Source organism: Ananas comosus, linkage group 9 (genome assembly GCF_001540865.1).
Source record: "Ananas comosus cultivar F153 linkage group 9, ASM154086v1, whole genome shotgun sequence".
Taxonomy (NCBI): domain Eukaryota; kingdom Viridiplantae; phylum Streptophyta; class Magnoliopsida; order Poales; family Bromeliaceae; genus Ananas; species Ananas comosus.
Genome location: NC_033629.1, coordinates 11,639,780 through 11,654,649, shown reverse-complemented (window position 1 = coordinate 11,654,649; position 14,870 = coordinate 11,639,780). Strand labels below are relative to the sequence as shown.

Below are 14,870 nucleotides of genomic sequence, written 5' to 3'. Positions count from 1 at the left end.
ATCTACATTCATATTTTCTTCGAATGCGAATTCGGATATGAATACGTGTTGAATACTAAACTTTCGTTACCATATCCGCCAAAAATAGATTTAGATTCCAATATGAGTTGAATTTGTATTCTAATATTATTTAGGTAATAATAATATATAATAATAAATTAGGCTATTATACTATTAATAGTACAAAGCGCTTGGTGCTATTAGATTTTAGGTTTTTGGATTAAGGGATGTGCGGTTAGAATGATAGTGATTTCCTAGGGTTGAGCGGATGATTGTTGAATAGTAAAATCTAACGGGTGGAAATGATCAGAGCCATAGATCTAACGGCAGAAAACTTAATAGTATCAAGGGCTTAGTAATGACGATAGTTTAGTAGCTGGACTTATATAATAAGTAGAGCTACTATGCTATTAGAAGTATAAAGGATCTTATGTTTCTGACTTTTTGACCTTTAGATCAGTCCTTTTAATCATTTCTAACCTTTAGATTAATACTATTATCCTGTGGGGACCACTCAACTTTAAAAGTTCTACCCAACCCTGAGTGGACCGCAATCATCCCAACCGTACAATTCTTAATTCAAGAGTCAAAAAATCGAAAGTATCAAATCCTCTATACTTCCGATAGCATAATAGCTCTACCCCTTATATAATAGGAATAATTTCATAGATGCCCTTCTAGAAACTATTAATTTCATCAATACCCTTCTAAAATTGATAATATCACAAATACCCTTCAATATGTTAAAAATTATCATAAATACCCTCCATTAGTTAAAATCCGTTAAGGCCTGTATGAAACGGAGTTAAATTTTCAAAATACCATTTTCACCCTTTATCTCTTATTAATAGTAGAAATACTAAGAGGTATTTCAAGATATTTTTTGTAAATTTAAATTTGAGTATTTAATATATACATATTAAATTAAATTATTAATATATATTAATTATTAAAAAATATAAAAATTATATTTTATATATAGTATGTTTTTATCTTATTTTGGTTTTGTTTTTTGGTTTCGGATTTCGGTTCAGCTTCAGTTTAAATATAGACCAAACGTATAACTGAATTTAAATATGGATAATTCCTGAACATTTTTTTTTATTTAAATTTTTATATATAATTATTTATTCAATAAAATATAAATAGAGCCACTAGATTTGATAAAATTATCAAAAAATTAAAAAATTCTCATTTTTTTATACACTGAAATTAGTTAATTTTTTAAAAAACTAAAAGTTAATGGGATATCACCTAAAAAAATGAAAGTTGAGGGAGGTGTTTCAAAATGGCATATAGTTGAGGGGGTCTTCATACATTTTTACTTAAGAGAAACTTAAGGGTAAATAAGTCATTTTAAAATTTAACCCAGCTTTAACCAATTAATAAATATGGTAAAGCTAACATAACTAACAGTAAGGGTATTGATGATAATTTTCTGTATTTACAGGGGTATAGATGATATTTTAAACTTTGTAAGGGTATCTATGATATTTAAGACTTTGGGAGGGATATCCATGAAATTGCCCCTATATAATAATATACATATATAAATATAGACTAAAATTAGTATGAATAAAGCACACAATATAATTAAAGATTTACACTTGTTTTTAAACTTTATATACCTATATTTTACTCAATAGAATTTAACATTTTACCAAATACAAACGCAATTTAACATGTAATTTATAGTAAAACAAATGATGAGCACGACATAAAACTACTTTATCTCCCGACAATATATACTAATATTCCTCTTATCACTAGAGGGCGAAACGGTCGAGTACCAGATTTTTTAAGAAATCATCTTCACATGCAGTTACAATTTATTTTTTTCGAATGCGAATTCGGATTCATGCTCCTATCCTATCGAATCCCATGTTGAATTTGATCGCAGTTTATCCTAATCACTTCCACCCCTAAAAAATATAATCAAAGTAGACAGATGTAGTAATTTTGTCCATCCACTGTTGTAGAGGATCCTGTAAAAACATTTGTCACGTTTCCCAACTACGAAAGAGAAATTCTCATCTGTTGTTCCCCCCAACAACCTTGAGAACGATATATATATATATATATAAGTTGTAACATAGACCTAGTTCACCATGTAACCCGTGCACCGCCTGCATATAAGCTTTATTCTATGTTTCTTTTCGCGTGATAGTGATTCTAAAGAGACCACATCTGTGGATGACGTGGTGAACCAGGTTCCCCTATGTTAAGGCAGTAACAAAGCGCCACAACCACACAAACTAAGGAGCGAGAGTATTCGTGCACCTGGTGCATCCGTACATTTCGTAGAACCGGTGTCACTTGTTCATGACTCGATCCTCACCTTCCAACGGTCGTCGAACGCACAAAACGGACGGTGGTGATGAAAGATGGAGTTTCCGAAAGTGTATATTGTATCACTAGTGTGCAAATTTTTGGTCAAATTTTATTTTAGTTCTTAAAATTTTATAATTTAACATTTAATAAAGTGTCAGACCTATTTCAATATTAAAAGTTATTTTTCTCCATTCCCCATTGAGATCGACGAAATTATATGTACTGTTTCTACAATATGTTATATTTTACTAAAATAAATAAGATAGATTTTTTTATCATACTAAGTAACTGATTTTTCTAAAATACCAAATGAAATCTTAAGGACCATGTGGCTTGATATAATTAAAAATATAATTATAGTTAGAGCTGCAGGCAGTTAAAAAATATAACTATGTATATCTCTTATTTGATTGAAAGCAGTGAAAAATACTATAAGTATAAATAATTTATGAGTCTGGCTGGGATACTATTAATAGCACAAAGGGTTTGGTACTATCGAGTTTTCCACCGTTAGATTTAACCCTTTGATTATTTTTACTCGTTAAATTATACTATTCAATCAACCACCCACTTAATCTTAAGGGGCCCGCATCATCCTAACCGCGTATTTCTCAATCCAAGGGCTAAAAAATTAATAGCACCAACAGCTTGATGCTATTAATAGTATTACAGTCTAGTTCATAATTTATTTCGTTACGTGTAGTTGAGTAATTATATTTTTTTAATTTTTTTTATCATTTTATGTATGTGGTTGTGAAATTGACTTCAATATAAAAAAAAATTTCTATTTAAAAAATGATTAGAGAGTTTTAACTGCTGCATCCTACAACAGTTGGATCTAAATTTATTAAACTAAATATTATACCTGAACCGGTATATAATTATAATTATACTGCAGTTGTAATTACATACATTCAAAAAATTCTCGAGTAAAACAACTCTTATAAGAATTCGGGGAAATCGGTCTTGAACTAAGAAGTCCGAGGACTAGAGTGAAATATTACTTCAGGGACTGGCGCTGCAATTCACCCATTTCGGAGCAGTTCCGGTGCACTGGGAGTACGGATGCACCGGGTGCGCACAAGAAGTTCTCCAAAATCGGAGAGAAGAGAGAGAGAGAGAGAGAGAGAGAGAGAGAGGGAGAGGGGGGAGCGAGGCTGCAGATATTTCTTCTGTGAAATANGAGAGAGAGAGAGAGAGAGAGAGAGAGAGAGAACGCGACGGTTCGACCCCCTCTCGCTCGCTCTCTCGTGCTCCGATCCGATCTTCGGATCCCCCTCCCCCTCTCTCCCTCTCTTTCTCTCTCCTCTTTCCCATGCACACCCGAGGCGAAGCGACGAAACCCTAATCCCCCCCACCCCCTCTCCTCCCGATCCAAACCCTAACCCTAGCTTCTCCCCATCTCACTCCCCCTCCCAACCCTCCTCCTCTCCCATGGCTTCTTCCGATCGCGAGCCCTCCTCGAGCTCCTCCCCTCCGCCTCCCTCGGCCGCGATCGTCCCTGCGGAATCTGAGGCGATCTCCGCCTCCTCCTCCGCAGCCCCGGCCGCCGCCGCAGGCGCATCATCGGCGGCGAAGAAGCCGGCTTGGAATCGGCCCTCGAATGGCGCGATCGAGGCGGGCCCCGTCGTCGACGCCGACTCCTGGCCCGCGCTCTCGGAGTCCACCAAGGCCTCGCTGAAACCCTCGTCCTCCTCCGATCTCGCGAAGATCTCGGATGGATCGGCCTCTAACCCTGTGAGATCGTCGCATCTCTTTCAAATCTTTTTTGATTCTTTTGAAATCGTGATCATTTTGATCTAAGAAAATGGGTATTAATCCTTCTAATCAGGGACCTTCGGTTTCTACTTCTTCCCCGCGGCGGAACTCTACTAATGCGAACCCTAATTCGACCCCAAACAGTTCAACCCTTTCCCGACAGAGATCCATGAGGCGTGGCGGTCTCGGGGGTGGTGGCGCCCCAGTCAATGGGAGCGTGGAACACGGCAACAGGGGCGACGGCGCCCCAGCCAATGGGAGCACGGAGCAAGGCAACAGGGCCGGCGGCGATCACCACCGCGGATACGGCGGTAACAGGAGGTTTAACAACAATGGCGGTGGTGGGTCGCAGCGTGGCGGCTACGGCGGTCGGCGCGGGGGATTTAATGGCTATGGCCGTGGCTTGAACGGTAGGGATTTCCACGCGCAGCAGCATCGGGGCGCTCCGCCTTACATCAGGCCGCCTCCGCCTATCTTTGTGCCACCACCATTCTTTGGCCATCCCCCACAGGTCCGGCCTTTTGAGGCCTCCATGCCCTTCCCTCCTGGTAAGTTATTCAGCTATGGTAGAGTGATCAATTGTATTTCCTCATTACTAATGTCGCATCAATGGTATCTTTGAATTGCCAGAAATGCCGTCTCTCGTGTACTATGTTGCGACACCTCCACCTCCGCCGCCTTTCCTCGCTTCTCCAGCAACCCCGCCTGCAATGTTTTTCCCCACCATTGATCCTAAGCAAGCTAAGCTGCTGAGGCAGATAGATTACTACTTCAGGTGATTGTGTGGCTCTGAACATGTGTTTCTACTGCTGATATAGTATGGTTTGTTTATTCTGAATTCCTTTTCATTTTGCAGCACTGAGAATTTGTGTAAAGATACTTACTTGCGGGAGAACATGGATGACCAGGGATGGGTACCTTTATCTTTGATCGCTAATTTTAACAGAGTGAGTTTGTGCATGCTCTAATATTCTGTTTTTCTTCCTTGTCTCTGGTTTATGTGTATGCTGTGTTCTTGTAATTAAGGTTGTCGAGTAGCCTGGAGAATACAAGGTGATGAACATTTCTTTTAGCCAAAGCTCTAGCCTTGGCTAATGGCAAAGGCGGAATGTTGGGGAAAGGAGGGAAGGTAGTGTGTGGAAGCTGCAACGCTGGATGTTGGGGAAAATGGGGTGGCAAAAGGAGTTAATGGAAAAGATAGGCCAGTGGATAAAGTGAAGTGATGCCCCGGAGGAAGAACAAGAGAATGAAAGGGAATCATCCAAAGCTTACTTCCTAACGGGCCTTTCATATGGTAGAAACGGACGTCGTTCTTACTATATGCAGCGCACAAGATCTTAATTTGGCTGTCATGAAAAATTATAGAAAAAGATTGACACCATATAAGGAAGGTTTGATAATTAGATGATTTCTTAAGTAGAACTGACGATGGTTTAAGATAGGAACACTCGCATAGCTTGTCTGAGGTAATCTGTCTGATTAGGCAGTTACCCAACTGACTACCCTGCCTGCCTGCCTGCCTGTATAGCATGCTTTGCCACTTTAGTTTTGTCTGCATGAAATTGGGTACCATTAATTTCAATTTGATTGATTGTATTGTCTCTGGTGCTATTGAATACATAAAAGTACAGCTCTTATATTCTGAATTTTTGGTCACAGCAGTAGTATTTATATAGCTCATTTCTGTCTTGCATTAGGTTTGTAATGTTCATGCTTCCTTTATATTCTTCCTTTAGGATGCTTTCCACTACCTTGCACTTTTATTCTTTTTCTTGTTCCCCTTTTTCCTAGTTCTCGTGGATGTGTCTCTGCTATGGCCCTCAAGTGAAGTGACAAGGGATATTATTTGTCTACCTTTTTTAAGCATCAAGGACAAAATATACATGTTAAACCTTTTCCTTCTACAACTTTAAGTGCTTAGCATGCTCATTCTTCAATATTTCCATGACATTATGAGGTAACCTACTATACATTCAAGGGATATTAGCTGTTAATTTTACAGTTCAGAAGCTATCATTGATGTGATTTGATCTCTTAGTAGCAAAGCAATGCTTTTAGAAGAGGGATTAACATATATACAACAGCAGTGGCAACAATTTTAAGCCTTCAGCTCCGAACTTTACAGAATAAATGGGTTATTTTTTTTCTCTCTCCATAATAGTTTCCTATGAATGTTTATACTTTTTTACTAGAAGGTATTCATCATGATTTGCTTTTCAACCTTTATCTCCTAATTATGGACTAAGCTCTAATCTCAAATCACAATAAAAGTTCTTCCCTTTCTTCTGTTAATTCCGTTTAGATTTGTTACGGTAGTAAATAATCTGTGATTTTATTTATTTATTTATTTATTTTTTTGCTACACTTCATTCTGAATCCTGGTATGATTACCTTGTTGTCCATTTCCATGTAGTTCATTTTCCACTTAGCTCGAACATATGTTTGTGCAGTTGGGAAAAAAACATATCGTCATTTCACATATTCTACATGGCAAAGAAAGTACTCATTTTGGAGGTTAAGTAGTTCCTCCTTTTCAGGACTGAGAGTGTCAAGTGGCGCATCATTGCACACTGTTACCTAGGGGATTGACATTGTGTGGTATGAAAGACTTGTAGAAAAACTTAAAAATTTCGACTTTGTCTTCCCCATGGCATATCATGCACAATGTTACCTAGAACAGCATACAGTACGGGTGCCGGTTCGGAGATGCGGCATGCTAATTTCTTAGGAATGCTGTATCAGGGGTAGAATTTCTGGGACCTTTAATCTAGGTCAGAGTTTTCTTTGGAATGTCAATGCAGATCAATGTATATAAAATATTACAAATTACCTTCTGTTATTGTATAGCTTTTTCCTTTTGTTAAGGCTGGAATCGTTGGATTAGGTATAATCTCTCCTAGCTAATCTTTGGCTGTCTCTTCATAGGACATGATTCTTTTTGTCTATATCTCGTAAGCCACATTTTGTTTAGGTAATGTAACAAATCAGCACATTGAACTTGATCAGCATCATTGTCTACTCTCTTTTCATTTCACTTTTGTGGCATGTTGGTTGCTTATCAAACTTTTGATAGTCAACCACTTTAACGTTCATCTGAATGCTTGTTTATTTCCATCGTGTGTTCCAGTCTGCCGTCCTATTATCCTAATTTAATTCACAGACGAACTTTTATGCCTTTTTTTCTACTGCTTTCACATTATTGCTTAATTTTCTGCACTCTCTTGTAAACCTGCTCCTTACTAATTCGATTATTCAACTACTATCATGCCATTGAAATTAGTCTTCTTATCTTTGTTGAACATACATATGTTTACTTTATTAAAGGTAGTAATATGCTGTGAAAAAGTCAAAAAAGTTAATTGTCTTCTATTTTCTTAGCATTGTACCTACTTGGTTGTGCTTCTTACAACCCTGACTGTTTTGTTTTAGTTATTGTTCTACTGATTTATGTTCTAGAAAGGGTCGGCCTATTTGTATTACATAGTATAAAGAGATGGCCTTAGTATGATTGTTCTCCTTCAATAGAAAGTGAAGTGTAATTTATGTAATCGTATTGCAGTTGCATACTTATCTATAAAAGCATGATGTTTTTCTTATGGACTCTTTATATGTTTGTGTAGGCTGGAATGCTCTAATCAACAAAATGAATGACCTATGATACCTGTTAATTTTATTTAGCTTATTTTGTTATATGACACGGTCAGCCTATGATGTCTGTAGCTCAAAAATAATTTTTTCTTCTACATTGATTTAATTTACACGAAATTTAAAATAGACATGCTTGGATGTAAGTTTCTCTCGTTATACCTAAATGCAGTTCTATGAAAATATTTTGCTTCCTTATCATTATGAATTTTCAAACTATCACTCTAAACGAGGACAGATTATTTTGTCATGCTTGGATTTTAAGTGCTTTATTAATTTCGTTTCTGGTAACTTGTTAGAATCGTTTGTTAATAGTCCACTGCTTTTGGTCAGATTACATTGTGACTAGCTTGGCAGCCTGACACATACAATAACTCTTAGGATCAAAAATGCTGTTTAATGGATACCAGTGGGGTACATCTTGGCTAAATTGCAGCACTGTAGCACTAATTGGAGTCCTCCAGCAAACTGCGGTTTTAAAGATTGATGATATAATGATGTTCAATTTCACGTGCATATGATTACCAGAAAAGTGTTGCATAAACTAATGTAGTTACTCATTTTAATTAAAATGTGCTATTTATTTATGAATCTGTGCACTTTGATTTAATGGCTATTCTTTTTCCTGTTGCTTTCAATTTTGTCAGATCGCGTTCGTTCTACTTTGATGTATGTTCACATTGAATATAGCTACCCTCTATTGCAATGATGTTTTGTAGGTCAGGCAATTAACAGATGACATACAGTTTGTGATGGAGACAGTTCAGTTGTCATCTGCAGTGGAACTACAGGTATCCTTCCTCAAGTTTCTTTTGGCTGTTAGTTCAAAAATGAAAATTTTTTAGTACTAGCATGAAATAAGGAATCAACGAGCCTTCTATAGATCTTGTTCTAACTACTCTCCATGATGCCCTGCTGATGGTGCTGGGCCACTGCATAAAATATTATCTAAAATGTCAGCACCAAGACTGACGCTTACGTGCCATACATGTTATTTATTATTATTTGTTTACGCAAGAAACATTTTCCTTTTCCTATATAGGATTTGTTGTCTCTTCGTGCCTTTACAACATTCTTGCTCATTTTGTAATGACAAATGCATTTCTTTTTAATCAGGGTGATAAGATAAGGAGGCGCTATGATTGGAGGAATTGGCTGCTTCCCCAACCTAACAATCTGTCTGGTACTGACTTAGGTCTTTCCTCTGCATCAACATCTAGTGTTGATAATACTGTAGTTCGCTTACAAGCTGCCGAACTAGAGGGGGAAACTAACCATACTATTGGCATATGAAGAGACCAGCTCGTGATGAGGTAGTTCTTAGTAGATCGGCATCCACTAATCTCATTAATCTGGTACAAGTGGGAGATCTTCACTTGGACAGGAATAATCAAGTCTTGGGGTTGTTGAGTCGGACCAGTCGAAGTTTGCAAGGAGTTTAGTCAGAAGCGACACTTTAAGAGAAACAATTTTTTTTTCTGCATATTTTGCAAAAATGATTTTCGTGGGGAGAAATCAGGCAAGCCAGGCAATCCTGATTGTGTTCAGGTAAGTATTTTCTTTCCTCATTATCGAACCATTAGGTAAGCTGAGTGTCGTGATTAAGAAACAAATACAAATATATAGACCAAAAAAAAAAAGCTAAAGAAGGAAGAAAATGAGCGCAAAGTTGAAGGCCAAAGGAAAGGAGTGCTACAAATTGCTCTTCTCTGTTGGTTGGATGGTAGTTCCGATGGTGATAATTTGTCGCAGGCCCGGTCACGTCACTTGTTTCTGAATGATTTTGCAGGGCTGTTTTTTCTTTCTCCTATAAACCTCAAATTTTTTTTAAGGAGGATTTTGGATTCTCTACCTTTCTGAACTGGCAAGATGAGGGATTTTGTTTGGTTGCATATTTCTGCAGATTCTTGGAAGGACTTATTTTTTGTTTTCTGCTTTTCTTTTACCTTCACAAAGAGAATATAAATCCAGTCACACTTAGCTCTAATAGTAGTTGATATTTATATATATATTTTTTTCGTTAGTTCTGTTAATTGTGTTCAGCAATTCATAATTTTTTACTTTTTCTTTTTTACTCCATTGGATGTCTGAAGCATGCTCTATTTTTGTGCTTTGAGTTTGGATTAGCTGGTGTCCTATGCAGTTTTGGATCCTGATACATATGCATTGACAAATTTATTCTGCGTAGTTTTGCATTGACAAGTTATTACAGCCTGTTCTGGTTGTTTAGCAGTATTCCCATCTAACTGCACTTCTGCACTCTGCGATATTTATGCTTTAGTCGTGAACATCTCGTAGTCTTCTTAAGTTTGTGTTGCTGCATTTATTATCAATGAGGACCTTGTTGCAAACTTGCAAGATTATGACTTCTGATGGCTCTTTGTCTATGAAAGGGTGAATTATGTGCTTAGTGTCGCTATTTGCATTATACCATAGTTGTGCTAAATTAGTGTAGTTAAACCGTATTGATGGGTTGGACATGCTTAGTGTTGATAACTAGTCATGTAAAAATGCATAGCAATGGTGAGTTTAGACAGTAAAAGATTCAATTGATCATCTCTCTTTCTTGATTAGCTTCAATACGAGTGTACGTGAGATTTATCATATCTATGGCGTAATAATCATATAAGGTTCTTTATTCCATAATCTGTCCAGTTTTATGGCAAATTATATAATTTTTTTTGTCCAACGTTGCCATGTTTTTTTCTTTCTCTCAAGGACTTAATCATTTTAATAACTCTTTTTTCACTGTTGCACTGTATGCCGTCATCGCATATAGTGCTATCACATTGTTAAATATTTAAGATTCATAAGCCATTGTTGGTTTTTTTGCTATGTTGTAATTTTATCTCAAACGCACAAAACACCCTTGGGATGCTTCGTTTTAACCATCTTAATGCTGCGCCTCACATAAAACACCTTCCTTGTAACACAGATTACAGCTTGTTAATTTTAAGAAAGCAGTTACCGGGAATGTGATCTGCCTTTTATCTTATCCTTTTAACTAATTCAGCTACCTACTAATTTATATTTGCCAAGCTAATGTCGTTTGGGTCATCTTTAACGTTAATAATAATAATAATAATAATAATGTAGATTAACACATTGCTTAACTCTGGCATTAGGGTGGGGCGTCGCATGTTAAATTTCTACGGTATAATTTTGGTGTGCATAAATTTTCTGCGCACGCGTTTGTATCACGAAATCATCCTACAACCCAAATCCATTCCCGGTGGGGTGATGATTGACGTTTGAATTGAAGGACGAGCCTACATAGAAATTTCCTGCACACAATGGATCATAGAATGGTGTTTGTCCGCTATACACTTTGTTTTTGTTTTTTCATTTTACATTCAGTTTTTCTTTTTTTTTTTTTTGTACTTTTCTTGATTTTTTGGGTAGTGAAGCGAGGGGAGTAGTTGCTATTAGATTCTTTGTCCCACCTGTCTCGCTCCCTCTGCTGCTGCTTGCTATCAGCGACGGCGCACGAACTGTTCACGCACCGAATATAACAGCGTACGACCCCTCTCCCCTCCTCTACTTTTTTTTTTTTTTTTTTTTTTTTTTCTTTTTGTCCCTCTTTCCATGCTCGTCCCCACACACACACACACACCAACACACACTCTCATTCTCTCTTTTGTTGAACTAAAATGGATAGCATTTATCATGGACCGAGGTGCATGTGTGAGCGAGTCATGTTCGAAGTGGCAGTGGAGACTCGTTAGGCCGAGTGTATATTCGAAGTGGCGTGAGGTTGGTTTGCGAGTCACAATCGAGACCCGTGGGCGCTGTATCTGTACGCTTTAAGTGAATTGATTATTTTCTAACATTCAAGCTTTAGGGATTAATGCGTCAGCACCAACGATCCGACTCTCTCTCTCTCTCTCCATCTCTCTCTCTCTCTCCATCTCTTCTCTCTCTCTTCTTCTTTATATATATATATATATATATAGTAGAGAGAGAGGAAGAGAGAGAGAGAGAGTTGAGTAAGAATACTATCGATAGCAAACGGGCTCCGTTGTCACCATTTTTTCGATGATGGAGCTCCAAATTGACGTCGGCATCTGACATGATCTATACCATTTGAAGTGTTTAAAATCAAATTTCAAATCTTTTCGATATTATTCTCTTATCCATCGATGGACATAAAAATAAAGGCTAAAAATGAATCTTCTTTAAAAATGATGATAGGAGTCTTGAAATCAAGATCAAGAGTATAGATCTTGTTTTAAATAGTTTAAAAAATTTTCTAACACAAAAATCAATTGATTTGGATTCTTTACGTTGTTAACGAGAAAATGCCCATGTGAAATTGTATTTTGAGGTCTTTGAATATAAATAAAGGAAAACTTCAAAACCTCCCATGTAATTCACACTTTTTTATTTTAGTACTCTGTGGTTTAAAGTTTATCAAATTAGTATCTTGTGGTTTCTCAGTTTATCACTTTAGTACCCTATGGTTTAAAGTGTATGTATTGCACTTTATCACTTTAGTACCCTGTGGTTTCACATTTTATCACTTTAGTACTCTGTGATTTAAAAAACCACAGGGTACTAAATTAATACAAAATTAAAACATCATGGTACTAAAGTGATAAAGTGCAAAACCACAGGGTACTAACTTGATAAACTTTAAACCACAGGGTACTAAAGTGATAAAGTGAGAAAGCACATAGTACTAATTTGATATATTTTAAATCACAGGGTACTAAAGTGAAAAAAAATTGAAACCACAAGGGAGCTTTTTAAAGTTTTTCCTAAGATAAATAATATTAAAAAATTAAAAAATTTGGTTTCTAAAGTATTTATCCAAATTATTTTAATAGTATGAATTATCCATTTAGAAGTTCTATCTTTGAAAGGGATTCACAAATGTATAGTATCTAGACCCTATATCTTGATAGCTTAATTTTTTTAAAAAATGGTTAGTGTACTTATAATACTATCACTAACACTTACTTACAAGCTCACTCATTAGTTTTTCTGACTTTCGAATTTTTATAATATATATTATATACCCTAATTATACTGTAACACATTGTATGATAATTGTGTTTTAGAATAATGCTTTGAAATATAATTTACTTGTACATTTATTCAATGTAAATATGTTTAAGTACCTAAGGAAAATCTTATGTGTAATAATTGTAATAAAAAAAAGGCCAATTTGCATAAAAAATCCACTAATTTTGCGCTTTTGTAAAAGTGGGCCACCTTTTTAGTTTTTACAGATTCGAGCCGAATTTTCAGAAGGATGACCAAACTACCCCTCTTTCAAAATTCATAAAAGTTATAAACTTTAAATGTCTAGAAAAATACAACTACAAAGTCATTATGTATAAAACTTCTTGGAAATGACAACTGCTAAGCCATAATTATATGCATGTATCTTTCTTGTAAAACAAGAAACCTCATTCAAGAAAAAATAAAAAAAATAAATATTAATTAATAAGATGAAAGAGTGCAATATTCTCTCAAATAATGCAACAATTTTTTCAAAATAGTGCAATATCTGTATAAGTAGTGCAACATATGCATTCTTAATACATATTTTGTATGATTTTTACACTAAGTTACGTACAGTTTAGTATATTACATAAAAATAATATAATATATTACAATATATTTTAAAAATTATACAATATATGTACAAACGGTGCATATTTTACACTATTTATACATATATTTACACCATTTCTATAAATGTTGCACTATTATGAGAGAATGTTGCACTATTTAGATGTATATTGCACTCTTTCTTTTTAAAAATTAAATTTCATTGCATATTAAATAAAGTGTCAAACTTCTTGGAAATGACAACTGCTAAGCCATAATTACATACATGTATCTTTCTCGTGAAACGAGAAACCTCATTCAAGAGAAAATAAAAAAAAATAAAGATTAATTAATAAGATGAAAGAGTGCAATATCCTCTCAAATAGTGCAACAATCTCTTCAAAATAGTGCAATATCTGTATAATTAGTGCAACATATGCACTGTTAATACACATTTTGTATGATTTTTACACTAAGTTACGTACAGTTTAGTATATTATGCGAAAATAATATAATATATTACAATATATTATAAAAATTATACAATATATGTACAAACGGTGCATATTTTACACTATTTATACATATATTTACACCATTTGTGTAAATGTTGTACTATTATGAGAGGATGTTGCACCATTTAGATGTGTGTTGCACTCTTTCTTTTTAAAAATTAAATTTCATTGCATATTAAATGAAGTGTAAAACTTCTTGAAAATGACAACTGCTAAGTCATAATTACATGCATGTACCTTTCTCGTGAAACGAGAAGCCTCATTCAAGAAAAAATAAAAAGAATAAAGAATAATTAATAAGATGAAAGAGTGCAACATCCTATCAAATAGTGTAACAAGCTCTTCAAAATAGTGCAATATCTATATAAATAGTGCAACATATGCATTATTAATACACATTTTGTATGATTTTTACACTAAATTAATTACATACAGTTTATTATATTATATGTTGCATATTATTTTCGCGTAATATATTAAACTGTATGTAATTTAGTGTAAAAATTATGTAAAATGTGTATTAACAATGCGTATGTTGCACTACTTATACAGATATTGCACTATTTTGAAGAGCTTGTTGCACTATTTGAGAGGATGTTGCACTCTTTCATCTTACTAATTATTCTTTATTTTTTTATTTTCTTTTGAATGAGGAGAGAGACTAATTATGCATTTCCAAGAAGTTTTATATTTTATTTAATATGCAACTAAATTGTAAGTTTTCAAAAAGAAGAGGCAGACACACATCTAAAATGGTGAAACAGTCTTATAATAGTGCGATATGTACACAAATGGTGTAAATATATTATACAAAAGTGTAAAGATTCGCAGCGTTTGTACATATATTTGTATAATTTTATATAGTATGTGTAAGATAATAATATATCTTTTTCACGTAATAAACTAAACCATTGCCGTAGATTTAGTGTAGTAAATATACAGAAATATTTATTAACAATGTATAGTTGCATTATTTATACAGATATTTCTAGATTTGAAGAGTTTTGTTTGCAGCATTTTAAAGATGTTGCACTCTTTCATTTTTTAATTATACTTTAATTCTTA

The 14,870-nt window shown here is 35.0% G+C and overlaps 1 protein-coding gene across 2 annotated transcripts; it reads left to right on the top strand.

The window, feature by feature from the left end:
- LOC109715300 (la-related protein 1C-like) lies at positions 3,521-9,757 on the top strand. 2 transcript variants are annotated; one of them, XM_020240237.1, is made up of 6 exons: positions 3,521-4,068; positions 4,163-4,637; positions 4,720-4,864; positions 4,946-5,036; positions 8,454-8,525; positions 8,851-9,757. In XM_020240237.1, the coding sequence occupies exons 1-6, from the start codon at positions 3,766-3,768 to the stop codon at positions 9,025-9,027; spliced, it is 1,263 nt and encodes a 420-aa protein (XP_020095826.1). In that variant the 5' UTR covers positions 3,521-3,765; the 3' UTR covers positions 9,028-9,757. The 2 variants fall into 2 exon arrangements, with proteins under 2 accessions (XP_020095826.1, XP_020095827.1); XM_020240238.1 differs by lacking the exons at positions 8,454-8,525; positions 8,851-9,757 and adding an exon at positions 5,116-5,726.

What these genes read in the sequence shown, in the direction of transcription:
- LOC109715300 (XM_020240237.1), top strand. Translation starts at nt 3,766, where the DNA reads ATGGCTTCTTCCGATCGCGAGCCCTCCTCGAGCTCCTCCCCTCCGCCT. An exon ending in ATGGATCGGCCTCTAACCCT is followed by an intron (nt 4,069 to 4,162) that starts GTGAGATCGTCG and finishes CCTTCTAATCAG; the next exon opens with GGACCTTCGGTTTCTACTTC. An exon ending in CATCTGCAGTGGAACTACAG is followed by an intron (nt 8,526 to 8,850) that starts GTATCCTTCCTC and finishes CTTTTTAATCAG; the next exon opens with GGTGATAAGATAAGGAGGCG.